Source organism: Solea solea, chromosome 6 (assembly GCF_958295425.1).
Source record: "Solea solea chromosome 6, fSolSol10.1, whole genome shotgun sequence".
NCBI classification, from domain to species: Eukaryota; Metazoa; Chordata; class Actinopteri; order Pleuronectiformes; family Soleidae; genus Solea; species Solea solea.
In genome coordinates this window covers 6389339-6412660 of record NC_081139.1, presented here as the reverse complement: position 1 = coordinate 6412660, position 23322 = coordinate 6389339, and the positions used below count along the sequence as shown (strand labels likewise).

Sequence of the window (23322 nt, the reverse complement as noted above, 5' to 3'; positions counted from 1 at the left end):
CCCGTTTTCAATTATATCCCATTTACACCAGTCATTCACAAGACAAGCAAACATGACACCAAAAAAATCACATCTGTTACTTTTATTGCAAATTGGAGATAACAATAAAATAAATGGTACTGATGCCATTTATGATAAAACCATGCACATTAGTCTATGATTAACAGCGTATGTAACTACAATGAGAAAATAACAGTAGATATGTCGGCATATTACAACATGAGCCATTACAGTAAAACTGTATATATTACAGTATCGTATAAAAATAGTATATCAGGGTAGAAGAGAATAATAAGTCTACCACAAAATCCCATATTGATAGAAAAAGGTCAGCTTTGAAAGTATAGCTGGGCCCTACTTGCTTTTTATCTAAATACAGTTGCACATACACACACACAAGCCACGGCTTAGAAAAGTAAGAAAGGGTATGAATTCTCTCACGAAAAAATAATTCTCTCATCTTCACACTGCAATGGGCACTTTCAAACTTTTCCTGAGCTCCTAAACTCTCCACAAATTGGGGCAAATAATCTCATTCTCTGCTCGCCAGATTGCAGCCCTTTAAGTAGGAGTTACAATTTATTGCAAAATGGTGGGAGGGGAGTACAATGAAATGCCATCTCTCAATTAACATCCTTCCTGTCCGACATACAAATCATCAAATGCTCACTGCCAATATTTCTATCATCCTATGTGATGAAATTTAGGCATTCTTAAAAACGACAAACGTTCATCAACACCACCGTCTGATATGCACTTGGAGCCGTAGGTTCTTCCTCTTCCTTTATACATGCTGTGGCTTTTTTTTTTCATTTGCCGCAATGCTGTTGCAGCCATTTCTCTCTGTGCCTTTTGTCATGACTTTAATCACTTTCCATCTTCTTGACATCTTTCACTATTTCCCAAAAATCCCTCTTATAAAATAGTATCTTTGGTTTCCTTCCTTTCCTGTCTATGGGGCATTTCATCACCACCATGTAACCCTTTTCCCCACCACTGCGTATTCCAATTCTGTAGGCCCTGTCAACTTTAATTCTCGTCTTCCATTCTGTCCTCATTTCCTGGTGTTGACTAGTCTCTCTATCAGAGCTCTACGTGTCCTCTGTACCTCCTCTCCCAACCTTTCAATCTCCGCTTTCAAGCGCTCATTCTGCTCCGTCAGCTCTTGCACCTTCCTTTCATTCTCCTGCTCCCTTTCTTTGCGACTCTTTTTGCCAGACGAGTAGGATGAGGGCGTGTGCTGTGTGGAGGAGGCGAAAGAGGACAAGGCACTGTTGTCTCTCTCGCTGGTGGTCCTCTTGCGTTTCCCCAGGCGGGAGGATGGGTAAGCGGAAGGAGAGGAGACGGATGAGGAGGGAGAAGAACAATTTTGAGATGGCGACTGGGAGGCTGAGGAGGAGCAGGATGGAGAATCGGGTACACAGGGCAGTTCCTCCTCACTGGCTGAGGGTGAGGGTGAGGCAGGAGGGGCATCATTAGCCTGTTGATGGTGGTGGTGGTAATAATAGCCACCGTTGATGACCACTCCGCTCGCGTCCACCATTCCCACTCCTCCTTCACTCAGCAACTCAAAGAACTCTGGAGGCAGCAGGTCACTGCCTCCTCCTGCTGAGCTATCTCCACTTCTCCCACTCTCAGCTTCTCCCCGCCGCTCTTCTGCAACAGCTGGACTCATGCAGGAGGAGGAAGAAGATGAGGATGACGATGAGGTGTGATGCAGGGGCTGCGTGATGTGGATCTCCTCTGTTGCTCTCTGGACACCTTCGCCCCACGCCTGGCTTCCGTCCGTCAGCCATGTCAGAGAACAACTCTCTAGAACATCCAGAAACTCCGGCTCCTTCTATAAAGCAGAAAATAGAAAAGTCAGCACCTGTCGAAGCATATCAATTATTGAAGTACGAGTAAATTGCATCACTGAGCTTGTGAACACCCACACGTGTCTAAAAACATTCAAATTAAATCTAAAAATGTAGTATAAATTAAAACACTATGGGTGAGGACACTCACACTCATTGTGGGTGTTAAAGTCTTATCCCTCTTTCAGCTACTGACCTCGGTGCAAGTAGGGGCACGTGCAAGTTTTGCCCCTCCCGTGTCGGAGCCCAGAATATCCTGCAGGTCCTCATACCACGCCTCCAACTCTGCACCACACAACGGCCCCACACCAGGGGGGTACGGCGGGGGCAGGTGAAGCCACTCGGCAGTCATCTCGCCAGTCAGTCGCAACGCACAGATACTCGGCCACGCGGTTCTCACTGGACCTGAGGGGGGCAGCAGTCACACAGTATGGTTTAGAAAATTAAGGAAGACGATGGGGCGATAGATGACTGACACTTCACAGTAACACTGCCTCATTCGTTCTACACCGTCCTGGAAGGACTTAGTGCAAGTCATTACTGAGAATGTTGCAAGAAACCATCATCTGTATAATTATTTACTTCATGATGAAACAAACTAGGCCAAAGTACAGAACATAGTTCAATCCACCCAAGTGTATAATGGAATAACAGTGACACTAAGTGAGTAAATGGCTGTACTGCATTAACATTGAAAAAAAATAAAATTATATATTTATTTTATATAAAAGGGAGTTCCGAGACAATTAAAATGCTAATATGATCACAATCATAACTTCATAATCGTGCAACATTCAAAATGATAAATATGAGAAAACCAATTTACCTTTGAGAAAGTCTCTGTTAATCAAGTATGCCAATATGTCGGTGATAACTTGTCCCAGCAATTCTGAAAAGAAAAATGGAATTAATGGATTAGTCACAAATTTAAAAAAAAAATGAACAGGGGAAATTTGTAAAGGCTTCATAATCTAAATGATTAAAAGCGAGGCACCTAAAATGATAGCTACTTACATAAAAAAATTCAACTAATAAGGATGAAACAAATGAACAAAGAGAAAATGTTAAAATTATCTAATTGGGAATTCATCTCACTCAATTCTTGTAAACAAAAGACCCTAACGTTCTCCACTGCGCCCCCTGCTTTCTCCATTCCATAAAACACGCAGGGATCAATAAACAAGTGGTTTTGGAAGAAAAAACGTACAACCAGGAAAATCCTGGTCGTCTGATCTTCTCAGGTCTGACAGTCCCACCAAACCATCAGAATAACTAAAATTACTCTGTTTCAAATCCTAGGAAATATTCTAGCTTTACACCTTTATTGTAGAGAGAATTAAACCGTATAATCACTGTGGGTAACTATGCTATAAAGATCCTCAGTGAGTAACCAGGCCGCCACTGACAGGTAAAACGCACGCGTGATTTTTTTTTTTTTTTTTTGGATGGGTCATTGTCATGTTTTAAATACAGACTATATCATTTAGTTATTTTCTTTTAAAATGGGGCTGCCATGTCCACACTAAGCCAAGACAATTACGTCATGGAAACATAAGTCCAGCATGAAGAATGGGGCGAAACAAAAGGAAGCAACACAGAGAAGAAAAACAGTGGAGGAAAAAAAATAAATAACTGACATAATAGTACTTTGTTTACTCCGTGGAAATCTTTAGTTCACGTGTAAATGACAAGTACACGCCGAGCTGTCAAAAATAAAACGCCGTTGGATAAGTGTCACGCGCCACTCACGGAGGAGTGTAAAACCGTGGACACGCGTTTGCATTAAATGACACCGGGGGCAACTAACAGGAGGTTGTAACTGATGAGTAAAAACGTACATTATTTCTAAAAAACGTGCCGCACTTTGAACAAGATCATCAAAAGTTCCCGCATCCAAGTCCGTGCGACCTGAACAACTTAGCAAACGAAGTAAACAACTTAGAAAAAACAAAAATTGTGATTGATTAAGACAGCTGTTTGTCTAAAAATGACACTGGGATATCTGCTAGTAACATGCCCGGCTCTTTTTTTTTTTCCTTCTTCTCCTTCTTCTCCTTTCCATAATTCCAGGTCAGCGCACTGTTTCAAGTAAAAGTATAAGAGTGCGCGTCGTTCAGCCAACACCGACAGACCCCGAGACAAAGCCGTTTTTAACTCCACTTACCCTTTTTCGTTTATTCGCTCGCCTTCTCGACTGTCTTGAGCTTGAATGTGGATAGTTTAGTAAAAATTGTCGATAGCTCATGTTAACCATTGTTCAGTCTTCACGTCTGAATAAGATTTTCGGAAACTCCCGGCGGTGTTTATATTGAGAGAGCGGCCAACCGAACTATTCACGGAGAGGCGGATTCATCACAACCTAACGGCACGTCACAGACCGACGCTGTTATTGTCCAATCAGAGTAGCGCAGTCGAGATCTTCTCCTTGGCGACATCCAATGAGGTGGCGTAGAATCGCGCGGGGGGCGGGCCGTCTGGCTTCGTCTCGCTGGTTGTTCCTCTCGCTCCAGTCTGTATAGTTTGTACGAGCAGCAATTGTGATGCAGTCATAAGACGGCCAGGACGAATTTGGGGCGTATGGGAGTCACATGAAAGGAATGATGCAATGCTTGGCAACCGATTTCTAGCTGGGGATAACACCAGCAGAATCAGAACATGTTTTATTAAACAGTGTTGGCTCGAACAAAAATCTAAAAATATACATATATGCATGGATTGGATATCTAATGTCGAAGAATTGTTTGTTTCCGGAACACAAATAAGACGAGTCGATTTTTTTTTCTCGTGAGTCGTTTCATGAAACGTTGCCAGCAGTTTTTATTTGATTACACCCTGAATTTTATTTGTTTTATTTGTTTTAATTACGGGTGGTAATTTGAAATTTAGCGCAACACCTGACTTCACACACCTCATTTACCCCCAAACACTTCGGGGCGGGAGTATAGTTAAAATAACAACCATCTCCAAGTGGCACATTTCCGCCGGAGCGCAGCGGGACATGTGCAGGACAGATGTCTGTTTTATTTGTCCAGGCGTTTGTAAAATGCCGCACACTTAAAAGCGCACGTGTTGTAAGTCATTTCATAGCGCGCGCGCCCCGCTGCAGCTCCGCGAGATATGAAAACACGGCACGCAGCCCCCGTGGAGCGTCTGTGGATGATATGCTGGGTGGGTTCCAACAACACAGTCTACCCCCCTCCTCCTCCTCCTCCATCCTCACCCTCATTCCTCCATCCACACCCCTCTATTATGATGTCCAGTTAAATTGTCAGCTGTTAATGATGAAATTCAGCAGATTTCCTCATTAGTCCGCTTTTATTTCCCCTCCATTTCCCTGTAGATTACTTTTTGTTTTTTGTTTTCTTTTTTTAAAGAAAGAAAATGTTTATCAGCAGCCACTGATTTATGTGTCTCTGTTTCACTGCACCTGCTACAATACAAGGCTGAAGGAACAATATCCACATGACACCAAAAAACTATTTCACATAGAGACAATTTGTATGTATATAACTTTTTAAATCGAGCTTATCTTAAGTTAAGATAAATAAACCAGAGCATCGCCATCATCATTTAATACCATCAAATTGTGTATGAATTGGTGTGAATGTACTGCATTTGTTTTATTTGGCATACAATCAAAAACATAATGATGAATTTTTCTATATAATATATATAAATTAATTCATTATTAACAATGTAAATTTAACATTGAGCACCATGGTGTGTATAGACACCAGTGTTCATTTCAGTGTAGTTGTATTGTTGTCTTGATCAGGTGTCTTAAAGAAGTATGAACACGCGCACACACATGTAACAATAGGTCACCACTGAAATGTTATTCTTCCTAATGTTGCTGACCTATATAGCGCATATAACATGGCGTGTACATATAAATAGTCTTATAATAATGTCATAACGTTTTATAATGTAATATAATATAATAAAATGTAATATGATATATGATATAATATAATATGATATTATATGATATTATATGATATATAATATCATATAATATAATAATAAAAGCCGCTCACAAAAGCCTTTGATGATGATGTAACATGGCATCAAAACCATTGAGTTCAACAAGGTCACACACTCTGAGACACGGGAATCAGACACTGCGTGTTTTCTCATCATGATTATTGTGTAGAATCACGAGCACGCGGGAATGTAAACAACTGCGTCTGCTGTTGCTGTGGTGGCGACCACAACAACAACAACAACACCACCACACAAACAACAAAAACAACAACACAAAAACCAAAGCTCTTTTCTGTCAGTGCCACTGTGGATGTCTCTGTCTCTGCTCCTGACACTTTTTTCTTTTTCTTTTTTTCTTTCTCTTTCTCTCCTCTGCCCTAATCCCAAACTCTGCTCACATGAAACTGTTTTCCATGCGCTGCGTCTGCATGGCTCAACACGCGCAGCCCCATAGCAACAGCGCCAAGCAGCGAATAGAAAGCTCAAATACTGTCTCTAGGATCCGGGTTAAAGCGCTGCAGGAAGCACCGTGAACGCGTCACGACTTGAGTGGCTGTTGCTGAGTAGTTCAGTACACTTTCTCTACACCCGTCCTCCCCCCTTCCCTCCCTCCCTCCCTCCCTGCCGTCTGTTTATTTTGTCAGTCCCATCGTGTGTGTGTGTGTGTGTGTGTGTGTTGTGTTCAGCACAAAACACTGTTAACAAACTCCCATTTAGGTTTTCTCTTGTTTCTTACGCTCGTGTTTAAGTGTTTAAATGATGTTTCTGACTGTGTCACTTGAGACCTTTGTGATTAAATTAGAATTATATGACATTATAATATGGACCCAATATTCTATTGTCTCTTATTTATCTTTTGTTTCATGTTGTTGTTTTTTTTCCGCCTCTATTGTCTCTTATTTATCTTTGATCTAATTTGATTTAGTCATTACTAATGGTGGCGTTTAACTCGCATTGTTTTCCCTGCTTCGAGCCAAAACTCAACTCAGTGCCTTTTAATAACTACATAATTGTGACATTTATTACATCACATGTATATTTATACAATACCAGCTGAACAAAGTAGGAAAGCCCTAGTATCTTTGTACTATAAAAGCACATTTATATAATATAAAAGACTTCATAGCAATGAAAATGACTAATTAAAAAAAACAAAAAACTAAAGGAATTGTATTTAATTGAGGATTTATTTATTTTTGTTTTTTATTGTCATTTATTTTATACAACCTCACTTTTTTAGGCAAAAGTAAGGACAAACAAAAAGTCACCAACATGGTGGATGTTCACATGGTGTTTTCACTCACATCTATCCTCCCTAATTCAAATCTTTTTTTGTTATTGTTATTTTTGTTTTTACAGACAGACAGAAAGAGTCTGGGGAAATTCCAGCCACGACCATACATATCCCCGTCTTTCTGTCCTGTGCCCTTGGTCAAGGCTCCACACCCAGTTACACACACAGAGACACACACACACACACACACACACCAGCTGTCGGAAATCTTCCCCTTGCTGAACTGAGACCAATTGATACAGCTGTTAACATGTCCCGGTGATACAGTAGAGCCTGTTTTGTCTCTTGCTTGCCGTTCTCACTCTGTGTTTCAGCGTCTTTTCTCCATCTTTTATCCAACACCTCGTTGCCTTATCAAAAATTCTGGCTAATTGTCAGATGTGGGAGAAAAAAAAAAATCTCTGGCAGTGTGTCGAATGAAATCATATGTCAAGACACACGGCAGTGACTGTTGTTACTACATTCATCTCTTTTGTCGATGCCAAAGCCAATTCTGAAGTTCTCTATTGTCTGCGGATGCCCCATTGATCAACTCATTTGCATTTTATTTGCCATCTATCATTTCCTATACAGCAAAAACATCCATTGTTCTCCCAACAACAACAACAACAACAACAACAAACAGTCTCAGTGTCTGTAAAGTTAGAAATCAGTTTATCTATTTTTTGGTGCCACTCAAACTGTTAATCACAGATTATACGGCTCAGTGTCACGTCCACTTGTTGAGATTTCTGTGCTCGGAGCTTTGGGACGACTTTGCACAACAATCTTATTACATTATGTTAAAGCCTGCTCATCTGCGAGCGTCATCTATCGTTACCCTACCGTCTCCGTCTTCCCTAGTTTGTCATTCGCTGCTGCAAGCTTCTTTCTGCCCCACAACGGTCTCCATCTTATTCTCCTCCACTTACACCTCCACCCTCTCCCTCTGCCTGTCCCTCTGCTCCACCACACACTCCTCACCTGTCCACAATCATTCAGCAACATCTGAGAGGACTGATGCCGAGGCCTTTGTGCCATTTGCCTTCCCGTGTCAGTTTATTCTCTGCCTTTATTTCCCTTTCATTTTTTTAAAACAACATCTACAACCATGTAAAATATTCACTATCATTTTCCTTCTTTTCCTCGAGTTATTTTCACGATTTTGCTTATACGTACACCACCAACATTATTAATCACCACCTAAAACGACTTTGAGTGTCTTGTTTTTTTATTCTATTTCCATATAGGATGGACAGATTTTTGTTATAACGGTAAAATATAAGAGGCTGGCACAGGCAAAACAAAAAAATCTACAAGAGGCGCGAGACTAAAGGGGCATTAAACTTTAAAAGCCTGTCTGAACAGGTGAGTTTACTCACAGCGAGGCAGACACACCAGGGTCCTCCTCCATTCTTCTCTTAGTTTTCCACACATCAGTGCCAGAAACAAAGATTTGGAGCAATCGTTGCTCTCTACATCCTTTTTGTTCACTTGCTGCCTGAGGACTGAGGCGTTTGCCCAGTGGAGTAAAGGTTGGTGGAAAGCTGCCAGGATATACAGTATATGAGTATTTTGTATTTTTGATACTAATATTACACCTGTGTATATTTTCACAGGTTTTTTAGGATTTATATATCCACCTGTTCACAATTGGCTTGATTTTCCTGTAGAGATTCATCAATTATTTATTGTCATTTTGGTGCTTGTTTGTATTCAGAGCCACGGTCTGAGACAAAACTGTAATACTTAACCCTGTTGTTCACAACATTTTGAGCTGAACCCTTGCTGAATTCTCAGCTGGTCACTGATGGGCCTGGACTGACTGACCCAGTCTTGCACACCCGAAATAGCAGGACAAATGCAGTATAACTTGATATACAGTATACAGAGTTATGTCTCTGTGCGTGTCTGGGGCATTCCCTTCTAAGTTGGAGCTCTGGATCTAATTCCCTGTAAGCCATACTCGATATGTCATGTCTGAGCAGACAAGTCTTCGCCCCCCACAATCGGAGGAAGCAGAGAGAGAAAAGGTGGACTTCATAATGAGCGACCAAACCTATTTTAAATTGAAGAAACTAAGCAATTCTCTGCAATACTAATGGGGGGGAAATCAGAGCCAAACTATCCAGTGTCCTAACGTGTCCAAAAACATGTCCATTTAAAGGGGACAAGAGAGAAAATAAGCATTAACCGTCATGGAACTGTGTCTCTGTGACTGTGACTGTGTTTCTGTTGGCAGCTCTTATTGTCCCAGTGAACTGTTGTTAATCCACGTGGAGCAGAAATGACTTAACCCAAAGAAGTTGCTGTGTCTGGATGACTCATCAGAGACACCTGATCCTTAACCTGACGGCGTGTTATCAGTCAGCCTTTAACACAGATACTGTCACCTGACTGCCTGACTGCCTGACTGCAGACCTTACTGATGGAGCAAATCACTGATGATTCACGCTGTGAGAGTTAGATTAGTCCCGATTCATTTTAAAACCGACTCTTTGGTCACGTTGAACTGAAAGCTTTATTATATCTTAGATGTTGTTTTTGGGTTTGAATTAACTCAGCTGCTCGACCACTGTGTGTGTGTGTTTGCAGCTCATTTGTATTTTAGTTATTTAGAACAAAGATTTGAATGACTTTTCATCATTTCTGGGTCATTTGCTTGCTATTATTGAAGAGCTGACAGTGGAGATCTAGTCCCTGCTGTAATTGTACCTGCAGTGATGCAATTCATGGTTGGAACCTCAGTTTTTTATTAAGAAAAAAATATTCTTGAAATAATCATTTTAATCACAATTTTGACAGTTTGTAAGTCAGCATGTTGTTATTTTTTGGAGGAGGTCTTAATGACTCAGATAATGTATGAATGCAACTATTCTCTTTAAATATAAGCAGTTTGCTTCATTATCCTAGAAAGCTCACAATCAGTGTGGCAGTGTGTTTGGCCATTGTTTTAGTGCATGCTGTGCTGACACCTACTGTTCATAATTGGGCATAACAGTTCCTTTATCTTTAAGAGAGGATATTTTTTTTATTATGATTCCAGGATGTTACTGTACTGCCATGGTTGTGCCACACCTGTCAGCGGACTTTTGTCACCCAAAGTCCGCTGGGATTGGCTCCACCTCTCCCCACAACCTTAAATGATAAGCAGTAGATAATGGATATAAAAGAACAGGTATGAATGATAGATGCTGGAGGAAGCCTTGGATGAGAGGAATAGAATGTTTTTAATCTATTTATATGCACCTGTTATGATCAGTTTGACATTTCATCCGATTCATCTTCTCTGGTGTCTAACGTTTGATGGGCCAAACATATACATGCAGATGTAGACTTGAAACTGTTCCATTGGTGAGATTATTACTGTAATGTCATGAATTTGAACTTTCAGCGGATACAAGAATGAGGTCAACTGCTAAGTCCACACCTTTGTTCTGAGCAATGACACAAAACGAGCCGAGCGTATTCACTTCTGTTTTATTTATTGATCGGTTTCCATGACCACAGATGAGCAATACAGTTCACTTGTAGGTGATGATGAAGCAGATTAAAAGTGTCTGTATCTGTGGGATCTGGTCTCAGTCATAATAATATAGTTACAAGCGACTGTGCGTGAAGCATTCTTTATTTACAAGCTTTCTGTGTATGACTTGGCCCTGACACTCAGGCTACAACAGAAAAGGACAACAGATGTTGATTTGTTTTTGTTTTTTACAAACCTGGCCACATTTTAACGTGTCAACCATCAATAACCGTGATCCATTTAATTTTGACCAATGTATACAGTACAAATCCAACAATGTAGTGAGGGTCCAGAGGAATGGTAGAATTTTTCTTAAGTTTAACTCTAATAATTATAAAATCAATCCAGTCTAAAATGCAGTAAGCAGGGGGGCTGCTCTCAGCGAGTGGCATATGTATAAAGGGGAGAAACGGGTTTACAGTTGCTATCAATTTGACACAAAAGAAAGGAAGAGGAAAGGAGGGTGGACAAAAATATTTGGTCTTCTTTTTTGTGATTCCTTTTTCCCCCCAAACTTTTCCAAACTAACAGCCCACTCTGAAAAAAGGCAGAGGCATGAGCAGAGATCAAGAGAGGGATAGCCAGAAAGGACAGTGTTTAAAAAAACCCAGAGTCCTCTCTCAGTGCTATCGAGCTTGCTTTTGTTTGTCCATGTTTTACACTCTCCTGGACCAGCCCCAACTCTGCCATCATTTAGTTAGAGAGCTTCTTCATCCTCTGATCTAGTGAAGCAAAGTTTTCTTCAATAGCCACCAGGTTTTCCTTCATCGTGTGCTGGACCTTGAGGGAAAGAGGAGGGGGAAAAGTTAGCAAAGTTGTGACAGAGACGGAGGAACGGGAGAGAGAGAGAGAACTTGGTTTGAGAGGAAAGTTGCCTGTAAAAGCGAAAATAACACATTTTTGAGGCAGAGCAGCATGTAGAAGAGCAAAAGAGACAGAGTGATGATAAAGAAAAGGCGGAGGGATTAGAGATGGGAAAAATGGGCTGCACTGGAGGCGGGAGTAAAAGACGAGTACAATGTCAAGTGGTTTCTACATTCTAAAACTACGAAGAAATTGACAGAAAAACTTTGAATAGATCGACTCTATATCTTTATGACCCCCCCAAAGCCGAACCCGACCCATCCAGCCCAATACCAACTCTCACAAAAGAACTGATCACAAACAAAACGTCTTAACCTTGAGCAAAAAGCCCCTGCTTACAAACATTTGTATCTACCAACTGGGTTTGGCTGCACTGTACAAAAAAAAAAAGGAATCTAGCCAGGATTTAGCCTGATCCTGCACTACACTGCATTTCAGCAAATGACTCGCTGAGCTTACTTGAGGGGCTGGCTGCTGAACAACAGCCAACCCCTCAACTCCGCTCTGGTCAGCATTAAGAGCCAAGGTGCAAAAAGAGCAGTAATCCCTCCACAAAGATTTTTGGCACTAGTGGTGTATTTAAACAAAAGCTACGGGATACCCCTTTAGGTGAGGAAAAAAGACACAGGTCAAGTCTCACTCTGTGTGCTAGTGTGGGTGAGTGAGAGAGAGAGAGAAAGGGAGAGGGGGAGAGAGGAAGAGGCAGTGGAAATTAGATGTTATAACATAAATTGTTATTATTATATTATAAATTGTTTCATAGATTATAAGGGTGCTTTGACTATGTGAAGCAAACACATTTTCAACTGAAGAAAAATGACAATTTATATCTTTACATCTCAGATTGTGTTGTTTTTTTGTTTGTTTTCATCCCGTAATCCCATGTATCCCAACAGGTGACCTTTGAACTACCTTAAGACAAGTGTGCTGGTCTACACACTGCATGGTCCATTCTTCTTGACGGTTTAATAGCTGAATCGCACATTGAGATGGTGCAAAGTTGTCCAACAGTTCCAAAATCTACATTTATTCTCCACTGATCACCAAAGCATTAACTTCCTACCTGTGTTAGCAGAGTGTTATTGTCCTTCAGAGAGTTGTTGATCATCTGCTGAGTGGTGTCCAGGTGGGTCAGCAACTGGCCAAACTGCATGGCTGTGACACGGGATGACGAGATGAGAAGAAAGTATGTGAGTAAGACAAAATATCACTTTTTGTGGTTACAAAAACACATTTGAAAAGTTTTTGTTTTGCTCAAAATGAAGAGGCGAGGTTTGACTTTAATTCCCACTAACAAAAAAAAACACAGGCTAAAATCAATGAAAGTAAAGTTCATTGAGCGAAGGAGACTTTAGGTCCAGACGAAGACAGATCAGTGCAAAAGGAGGCTGCATGATAAACGACCTCATTCAGCTCTCAGTAAAGACTTTGCAATATAATCTATTAATGCCAAGGTTCTGCTTTCTTGTGCTAAATGATAAAAATATGATCATACACAGTATAATATAATGCATCTTTTTCCACTTAGGGGTGTTTTAGAGTGCTGCAAGATTGAGTCTAATTCATTACCATTTTGAGCCTCCATTTCAGTATATTTCCCTTTGTTATAATAGTATGACATGGTTAAGACGATATCCATTTTAATCCTTTTTTTTTTTTTTTGCCTAGTTTTAATTTCTTGTCATGCACACAGGCGTTCTCATTGCTGATGCAAATCATCCTGACTGACGTTCATTTCCCAAATACACAAATGCAGCCTGAAACAGGTTCAGGGGGTTCACACCCTGTGATGTTTATTTCCTGTATCCAACATATCTCGAGTCTCTTATACTTTGCCCCTCCCCCACTAACCTACATACAGTCTCTCCTTGAACTCTCATGGGTGTCATTGCAAGGTTATTATCCCCCCCTCACATAAAAAAGAAGCTCATAAATCCTCCATGTTTTCATTGTTAGTATCCTTACTCGGATGGAATCGTCCTCCCCCAGAGAAGCATTAGTACAATATTTACTTGTATAGTCCAATAACTCGACCGGTGCATTCATTTAATGATACTGGGTCACATTATGCGACTGTGAACTCCCCCACTTTCAAAAATGTCAACGATTGTTATCGGCTCATTATTTACAAGAGTTATGCGAGGACCCAAAAGTCTCGAGCTACAACCTTTCAAACCCGCTTCGTTACCTTGCTCGTGCAACTCCTTGACGGCGACAAGTCTCTGCACCACCTGAGGCACAGAGGTGGACATGGAGTCCCACTTCTGCATCACATCATAAAGCTGCGAGACCTGACAAGACAACATCAGGCGTTTAATATCAAAGTCTTTATTTGTACCGCGTGGTGATTCCCTATCTGCATTTTACAATTATGAGTCGCATCAAAACCAAAATGCTGAATGCTTCGGAAACTGCTTTTGTAATTATTTTCTAAAAACATTAACCATAGTGATAGTATTTTCTTGAGTGCAACAGTCCAATCAAAATCCATTTTAAAAACATATTAGAATTGAATTATTTTGTCCTTCGCAATCATGATGTAACCAAAATAGTCTGCCCTCATCTGGTTTAAACTGTATAAATTATACCATCTCAAAATGGCCAAAATAACAAAAAGATGACACAATTGTGTCCCTAACTTTCAAAGAGCTGGATTAGCCATTAATTTAAGTCAACATTATGCTGTGACTCTTCATCATTCGGTCTGGCTGCTCCAGGTCAGACTCTATAAAATCCTAGTGGCAGTTGAGAAAATGAAAATGTGGTCAATAGGAGAGAAGTGGGGACGATTATTTCCCATGAGGCCACAAAATGAATAGTTATATTATACAACTTCTGGCCAAAACATCTCAGCTTTATGTTTGAAGGAATATATTGGAGTCTTCCCTCTTAACATACTTTACAATGAAGCAATCATAGGGTGACTGAGATTAATAGAGCATAAATACATATGAGATTATTCCAAGATTTAGTTTGTATGGATGTCCAAGGAGTACAAACCTTGTTTTGTGTATCAGCATCCTCAATTGTTGCCTTGTGTTTTGCAATCTCATTCATCTTCCCAAGGACACTCTGCATGGGAAGAGAAAGAAGTAATTTTTTTCCACAAAAACGCATCACTTTAGAAAGCAATAGGAAAAAGTCGATAGTGTAGTAAACACAGTTTTTCACAACAAGCTGCACCACACGTAACCATATTTCAAAAGTTAAGAAGGTGGGCATCTTACTGAAATCTCCATCAGACAGAAAAACAAACAACATTCAAATCAGACCATAAATTGCAACAGATCAGACACCTATAGGTTACCTGCAGTCTTGCCTCCACTTGATCCAGAGTAGCAGAGTCCAGTGCACTGACCCTTGCCTGCATCAGGTCTATGGTGTCCTGATTCAAACAAACATACACATATGTCATCCTCGTAAGCTTGAGAACTCACTTTAAGTGTCTTACTCCAACTGCTGGCACAGCAAATATGAACAACCTTGGATAAACTAATGAAGCCTGACCCACTTCTATCGCTACACAGAGTGGCTCTCATTTATCCAACATGCATACACCAAAAAGTGAGTGTGCGCTCATTTCCGCGCAAAGATCGGCATTTATTAATATAGACAAGTCACTTATATAATGCCTGTTCACAAACTTACAGTTAACAAAATGTTGCATTTTGTTTTTGTTAAAAATAATGATTATAAAATGATCTACAGCAACATATTCAGCACTTTGTCAACAGACTACATGACATAATTACAAGCATTAATTCAGTACGCAATTACACACACGGGTGACAGTGCAGCTGCATCAGGCTGCTGAACGGTAGAGGGCTGTGTCTGTGAGCAATGGGGGAGAAACCTGCAGTTTCACACCTGAAAAGGTGTACATCATTTTTGGCATGTGAGATTCTGCACAACATAAGGACAGAAAATACAGTGCAGCCAGGTGAGCCTCTGCTGAGCCTCAGGACTTCTAGATGTTGAGGACTTGGCCCCTCTGTCAGCTGCTGGTCACATTCGAGACTCGGCATACAGTGATATTTTCACCTGAATCTGCAGTTTCTATGCAGGTTTGATAAACGCCTGGCCAATGTGTTTTTTCTTACCATCAAACTGGCTCCTTGTACACCGGCACTCAGAGGTCCCTGCAATAAAAACACAAAGACAGAAAGCACATTGTTTCAAAAGATAATGGAGCCACCTCCATAATTTACATAATTCAAGTAGAAGATTTTGCTACACTGCGACCGAGGCATGCATATTCAGCTGGTGTGAGTGTAAAAGATAAACAGGGATAAACAGAATTAGAGTGAATGAGGCATAAAACCATTTAGGAGTGTGTGTGTGTGTGTTTGTGTGTGTGTGTGAGAGAGTGGAAAGACTGAATGGGGCTTGCTGTTTACCTGCTTGTCTGATCCTGAGCCAACAGCAATCTCAAGCTCAGCTAGACGCTTCTCCAGCTCTGCCATCTACAGGGACAGAGCAAGACAGCAAATTGCTGTAGTGACAAGAGCATCCCACAAGACACATGAAAAAAAAAAAAAAAAAAAAAAAAAAAAAACTATCCATGCACATAGCTCTCTCCCTGCTATCCTATTTATAGTCATCAAATACTCGTCTTAACATTCCTTTCCTAACAATGCAAACAAAAACACACTGAGGGGATTACACCACTCCAACATATGCTCTTTTCATAAGTGCATTCATCCAATACTCTGCTGCCTCTGCCTCCCTTTCCACTTTACCTTGGCAGACTCATTGAATTTCTCCTGCTCTGGTCTGCTGTGGAGCTCATAGAGTACAACTCCATCTGGGCCCTTAGCTGCTGCTGCCTGCTTGCTGTCTCCTGCAGGGCCTCCACGGCTGCCCTTGGCCACTTCCAGCTGAGTGAGTAGACGCCTGTGGAAAGAAAGGAAAGGGCTCAGAAAAGTTTATACGTTCAATATTTATATAAGCCCTCTTGTTGTGCTGTTTTTGTTCATCTTTTCAAGCTTTGTTGAAAGCCGGAGGGTCAAAGTGAGCTTGGATCTTTGCAGAACAGTTTTCCTTCCTTTCTTTTACTGGTGTCTCTATTCTCAACTCTTCACGCTCAGTTGGGTTCGGACATGTTGCAATTCTGTTTTCTCACCTTCTTTAGTATTTATCTCCTTTACTCAATCATCCATCCATCAGTTCTTGTGCTCCCCAGGTAGAGATTTACTGAGATTGGTTGGGTTTATGTCTGCATCTGATACAGGATTTTTGTCCAGGGCTCAGTGTAACAAATTCTTCTGTTTCTTCAAACAACATTTTTAACTACACCAAGTTCCTGTCTACTAGCGCATCACTCCATCGTGGTTTTGTGCTTTATTCCACCCTCCTTTTAGCTCACCTAGCCAGAGCTCCATCTGGATCAGCCAGGTTGATGTGTGCCTGTGGTCCCAGCAGTGAGTCGAGATGGGCAGAAACCAGCTGCTGTTTGAGTTGAGCTGCCTGCTGAGCAAGTACCACTGGGGTCAGGCGCTCCTCTACATTGCTTTCCTTTGTGGCAGCCTGCAGGTTGAAAAAGAAAAAAAACAGCAAGGTCACAGCCATGACAGTTTTTTTTTTCCTTTTTGTTCTGACACAGCAAGGAAGAGGTTGATGAAATCTTCAACTAGTAGCATATCTGGCCAAACGGGTAAGAAAACTACATGTCTAATACCAAGATAGAAATATACACTTCAAACATAAACATGCACTTTTTCAATAAGCATGTAAATACTCATCATCTGATATTGTGCTTCCAATATAACAGAATAAAAAGGGAATTCCAGTATTATTATTATTATTATTATTATATCCAGTATGTACTAGATTTTTGTAACCAACTACAAAATAACTACTTTGTCAGTAATTATTTCTGTTTGGATTCAAGAGTGTTGGTAACACCCTACAGAAAAACAAGGCCTAGAATGACCCTTAATGTCATAGAATTCAGTACTTTACAGCGATATCACAGTATTGTCTAATGATATGTTTAATTAAACTTTAAAAAAAAAATGTATGGTTGAAAGGTGTGATGTAACAACTTGCCGTCACAACAATTCCACTATTAGATTATAGGTGTGTAATGTCTCCTGACAGCACACAACCACAATACAAAACATTGTATGACGAGAAAGAGAAAATATTCTACACTGACATTTACAAAATGTATTTTGTGTCTGTGAGTGTGAGTGAGTGAGTTTGTGTGTCACCTCACCTGGATTGTATCTACATCCTGAATGAGTTCCTGGATCTCATTCACCAGGCGCTGGTACTTCTGCTGAGGCGTCTCTTTCACCCCACAGCCCTCTCCAAGCTAAACAAAGACGAAAGAGGTTGAAAAGGTCTGAATGCAGAGAGTCTCCCAAGATAAGTGTTCATAAAATTGCACCTTAAACTCTGCACACTTATGTGTTGTTATGCCCACAATGAAACGCCTTCAAAAAAAAGAGTAAAGTTAATAAAATTCTGCTTAATTGGATATACTCACAATTTCAAAGTCCCCTGATTCATAGCCAACTCTTCTGCTTTTACTAATTCTGTCTGAGAAATCTGCGCAAGGGAAACAAATGGGTTGTAAGAGAAATGAGGATACAAACACAAAACGGCAAATTGGTATCAGTACCAATTCTCAAACTAAACCAGGGAGATTTAATAGCTGGTGGATAAGATTTGTTACAGCCATAATGGAACAGCAACTTCATTTGATTGTTAAATTGTGTAAAGAGCACTGTTTAATGTTTTGTATTAAATTCAAGTAACTAATAATTCTCCTATAAATTTATTTCTCCATTAAGATTAAATACTGTGATAAAATACATAGATAGAAAAACGGCAATGTTGTACTTAGAATTAGTATGTGGTACAGACTTAAAATAAACTACAGTGCCCATTTTAATTTTGATTTAGACACATAGACAATGCTTTGTGGGATAGCATAGAGGCAGAAAAACATCAGATTTATCTCTTATATTAAAAAGTTAACAAGCACAGACGAGGAAAAAATAATTAAAAAATGTCATCCCCCACATACTGACCAAGTCCTTTCGTGGCGACATGCTTGTCTTTGAACTTGTCGTAGGCTGCGTTGGGGTTGACCACAATCCTCTCTACGCTGTCACTGCAAAGCTCCTCCTGTCATTGGAAACACCGGGAAATTAAGTAAGATCAACACAACCAATGTCACACAGAGTATGTAAGACTGTTGTAGACAGCAACCCAACCACTTAAAAATGACCCTTGAATTATTGTCAGTGAGCAAAGATTCTCGAAAGCCGACTTGAAATATGTTGGCAGATTGGTATGATTTGGGAGGAAATCCTACACTTGTTCAGTGCCCAGGAGATAATGCATTGATCATTAATCATGAGCGTATCATCACACAACAAGGTCACACACCCAAAGAAACTAAAAACCATTGAAGCCAAAAATCATGAAAATCTGCAGGATATTCACAGCCATTACTCAGAGTGGTGTAAATTAGAGCAGCATGCAGGATGACTAAAATTAATTATCACAACTATGTCCAAGCCTGACTATGTCACCTGGAGACAAATATTTTAAAATGTGCACTAAATTATAAAAAGATATACTTAATGTGGCATGACTATATAATTGTCAAAAAAATTAAGTGAATAAAAGGCAAAACTACACCTAGATGTCACTATATTCTAAATTATGGTTATTTGATTAGTGATTCTGGGGAGTAAACAAGACTGTTGCTTTATCAACAACACGTGGTGGTCAAAAATGATGCACTAGAGGCTATGGGTATGATTAAACCACCAAACAGATAGATAGATGACATGAGTCCAGGCGATTTGGATAGAGACAAATCACACAAACACAGAAACAACACAGTTACACAAATGTCAGAATGGAGAAAGGAGGAGAAGGTGGTGGAAGGGGAGGGGGGGTTAGTCAGGCTCTTACCAGCTCCTTGGGTTCCCAAAGAGAGTTAGAGAAAGTAGTGGAAGAGCAAAGGGAGAGAAAAAAATAGGGAGGAGAGAGAGAGAAAGAGGGAGAGAGAGAGAGAGACAACACAGATTAATATGGTTATCACATGCCATGCACACAATAGGCCTAGTTGGCCAGGGTGGGGGCACAATAAGAAAGAAAGCAATGTTCTGAGAGTTGCTGCTAAAAACCCTGGAGACACAGTTGACACATATAGCCTGTGGGGCCTACTGCATACAGTTATTTCTCTTTGCCCCGATTTACTGTGGTGTAATGACCCAATAAGGCTGCATAGTTACTTTTCTCTTTTGAGTCAATACTGCACTTCAGTACTGACAATATGTTCTCATGGAGAGGATCTTCAAGAACAAGGGAACTGGCATTTAAAAATAAATAAAAATCAATCAATGAGTCAGACAGTCTGTTACAGCAACTGGTATCCATTGTAAAATTTTCATTAAAACGTGCAGTTCATCAAAAATAATCTGCGAGGGCAAACTTTTCTTATTTCTCTACAGTAACATGACACCAGGAGTAGCTATGGCACTAATAAGAGAATTTGCAGCTAGCTGTGACTGGAGTGATAACAGAAGCACAACATTTGCGATGACAAACAAACTCATCATCTCAATATGGACCGATCACATCTGGCAATACCTGATCCACTTAGTAAGCTCAATACTGGTGCAAACACCTATCCAGAGCTTCCCCTACATAAAATAATGCAGTTTACACTGGTGATGTTACAGTATACATACTGAGTAAAGTAGGCATAAACCGAAAAAATTGTGGGGCATAGAAATGCCAACACCATGACCAAATTCTATATTATTCTTTTTTTCCATCTAACAATGTGGCATGCAATGACCCAGAAGGATGTTATCACACACGTTGAAAACACAAGCCTTTAATATATTCAGTTAGTAGAAACATTGGGGTTAGTCCAAAAGCATTAGTTAGAAAATGGTGCCAGGTCAAAAAGAACATATCTGGAACAAATAAACAAACACTTCTGATTCTGTTAAAGCTTCAGACGGACACACATTAAAAAGAGCCTTGACAGTTTTGACAAAGCGTTACAGAATGGATGAGAGAATTAAAATGTGCCAAACACACATCAACATCATTACACCCTTGAAAAGTTAAGCAACAAAAAGCAGGAGGAAAAGAATCAATCTCTTGCACTTCAAAACAGTTAAAAAAATTATGAAGAGGTCACTCCATTAATCTGCTTTTTTCATTTCATCCCAGTCAATAGAGGTAGAAAAGTGGATATGAGATTAAAAACATGCATAAAAAGCATGGCATTAAGCTCACTGAGAGTAAAATGTAGCCAGTCTTACTTGTACAAACTAGAATCCCGGGAAGGGTGGGGAAGAGTCAAAAACAAGGGCAAGGGTATGGGAGGGAGGAATGAATGTGGACACACAGAAGGGAAAATGCCATTAGGAATCTCTCAGCTGGTCAGTTAAAAGCCAAGAAATATAAATCAAGGCGAGATCAGCATCCCTGGACTGTTTACACACCGCTTCCCAATAGCACTGTTTAAAAAAAAAAGACTGAGCTCTAACAATAAACACTAAAATTAAATTCACACTCTTAAGAAAAGACACTGAACTGGCATCACAAAACAATCAAGTCGAAGCTTTTGTAACTATTTTTATTTATAAACTTGTGCCTAGATTCTACATTGAGAGAATGTTTTTTGTCTCTATATTAAGCTTGAAAATAATGGTTTTGAAAGTGAAATTATGAAATATTGAAAGGTGATTACACTTTATACTTGCTTGTCAGTGTAACAGGTAGGTAAAACAACTGTCATACCTATTCCACAACCAAAATGATCACTATGAATCACTAGCTTTTTAAAATTGTTTAAAGTGAACAAAAGCTGAACAATAAAACCTCCATTAGAGCTTATGTATTAGCCTGCATTTATTTAAATTATTGTTTGAGCACTTAGTAGCTTGATGACACTTGATGCTCAGAGATTAGACGAGTGAATTTATTTATTTGGTTTTTTTTTTTATTTCTTAACCTACCGATTTGATAAGGACAACAGAAATTCAGGGGCAGTGCTTAACATTTAAACTAAACTAAACTACCTCAGTAATTACCATTGAGTGAAATTGATTTTCTCTACTGTTCAGTCTTATAAGTAGAAATAGCAAAGCAGGTATATGCATGGTTAGGTATTTGATCATGATCAGAAATGATACACACTGAGCAAAATGAATAAGTCAGTGAGTTATAAACATGTATTAGCTAATTGTGTTAGCGTGTTAGACAAGTCTGCTGATTGTCACAGTCAGTTTATATAAAATGTCTACTTACCGACTCAAACTGAGCCTGGTCATCTTCTGGAAGGTCTCCAGTCTCGTACACGTCCGGCTCGTTAAAGGCCTATTGAAACATTGAAGTAAACCATGCATCAAACGAGCAAATGACCCGGTTATTGTTAGCCAGGCCAACGCCCCGGCCCATAACACAACACGTACTCAACAAGCTAACATTTTACTAGCTTGGACTGCATTACACCACATCACATCGTAAACGTCAGTGACGAAGTTTAAGTAGTTATAAGCTGAATCGTAACTGGAGACAACAACAACAAAAAATACAACAGGCACAACAGCAGCGATGCAAGAGAATATAGCTGTCACAGCTAATAGCTAGCACTGGCAAATAGCTATAAAGCTAACCTATCTGGTAGCATTAGGTACTTACAATTCCTGGCAAGTTTGCGTATTTAGGATCAGCCATTGTCAGTGGGCGGCGAAGACGAGGCCAACAATTCACAAAAGAATATCACGACGGTTATTAAAACGTGCTAACTGACAATGAGCAAAAGCTAGCAGTAGATGAGCCAGCAGTCTCACAGCCGGCGAACCTTTGCAGGCTGATGTGGTCACTCGCTTGGTTTGACAGCGTGTACGTTGGGTTTCTCTCACAGGCACAGGCGAACGGGCGGTGTTGTGTTCTCTCAAGTGGTAGCGAGGTAGCGGGTAGTTCGACGGCCAACCAATGCCAACATAACAAACACCCCGCGTGCGACGCATGCGCGCACCATGTCACTGACACCCACTCCTTTCTGTTGTTCTGTCACTTGATTTGATTTTCCCTTCAAATGTAATGCAAGCTTCGTTGTTACGCGCACGATTTACTAAAAAATACACAACAAAAATATTTTATGTAGGTTTTATTTTTTTTATCGTTCAAGGTTGAAATGAAACATTGTGACCAAGGTAACATAGCAGGGTGGCCACGCGGTGGCGCTCCAGGCACGAGCAAACAACTAAATGGGCCAAAGATAGTCAATTAAGACGATGATATGCTTAGAAAATCTTAAATGTATTCACTTTGAAATCCTTCTATCAAAGTGTTGGTATATTAATTTATTCTTACATGCAGTTGTGATCATTTTAAATCTCGAGGTCTAGCAAAAATATGGAGGCTGGGTGATGATCCAATTCAGAATTGCTATGTCCAGCAAAGAAAATGACTTCTGCAAACATAAACACTGACACTACCACATCATAGACCTCTGAAGTTGAATTCTCAGAGCACCCCCTTGTCCACTTGTAGTCTGTGCATGCCATCTTTCCCAAACTGCATTGCCATGGCGACCAGTCTGGTGCAGACTGAATAAAGAGGAGATGCTCTCTGTACATTCATCAGCCACTTTATTAGGTACACCTATTCAACTTCTTGTTCACGCAAATACCTTCAGATTGTCACATGGTAGCAATTCAATGTATTCTGGCATGTGGAAGAGCTGCTGAAGTTCAAACCGAGGATCAGAATGGAATAGAGAGGTGATTAAAGTGACGTTGAACGTGGCTGGTGCCAGACGGGCTCATTTG

At 40.2% G+C, this 23322-nt stretch overlaps 2 protein-coding genes across 2 annotated transcripts; both read right to left on the bottom strand.

The window, feature by feature from the left end:
- Positions 1-67: 67 nt before the first annotated feature.
- Positions 68-4291, bottom strand: ddit3 (DNA-damage-inducible transcript 3). Its single transcript, XM_058630925.1, has 4 exons — positions 4021-4291; positions 2683-2745; positions 2053-2261; positions 68-1840 (listed from the first exon to the last, which is right to left on the bottom strand). Exons 3-4 carry the CDS (start codon positions 2206-2208, stop codon positions 1055-1057), a joined length of 942 nt encoding a protein of 313 aa, XP_058486908.1. The 5' UTR covers positions 2209-2261; positions 2683-2745; positions 4021-4291; the 3' UTR covers positions 68-1054.
- A 6285-nt stretch (positions 4292-10576) lies between these two features.
- dctn2 (dynactin 2 (p50)) lies at positions 10577-22423 on the bottom strand. The gene is made up of 14 exons (XM_058630788.1): positions 22187-22423; positions 21794-21862; positions 18541-18637; positions 17994-18055; positions 17721-17819; positions 16869-17029; positions 16243-16396; positions 15901-15966; positions 15604-15642; positions 14811-14888; positions 14504-14575; positions 13692-13794; positions 12567-12658; positions 10577-11419 (listed from the first exon to the last, which is right to left on the bottom strand). The coding sequence occupies exons 1-14, from the start codon at positions 22220-22222 to the stop codon at positions 11333-11335; spliced, it is 1215 nt and encodes a 404-aa protein (XP_058486771.1). The 5' UTR covers positions 22223-22423; the 3' UTR covers positions 10577-11332.
- Between the last annotated feature and the right edge of the window lie 899 nt (positions 22424-23322).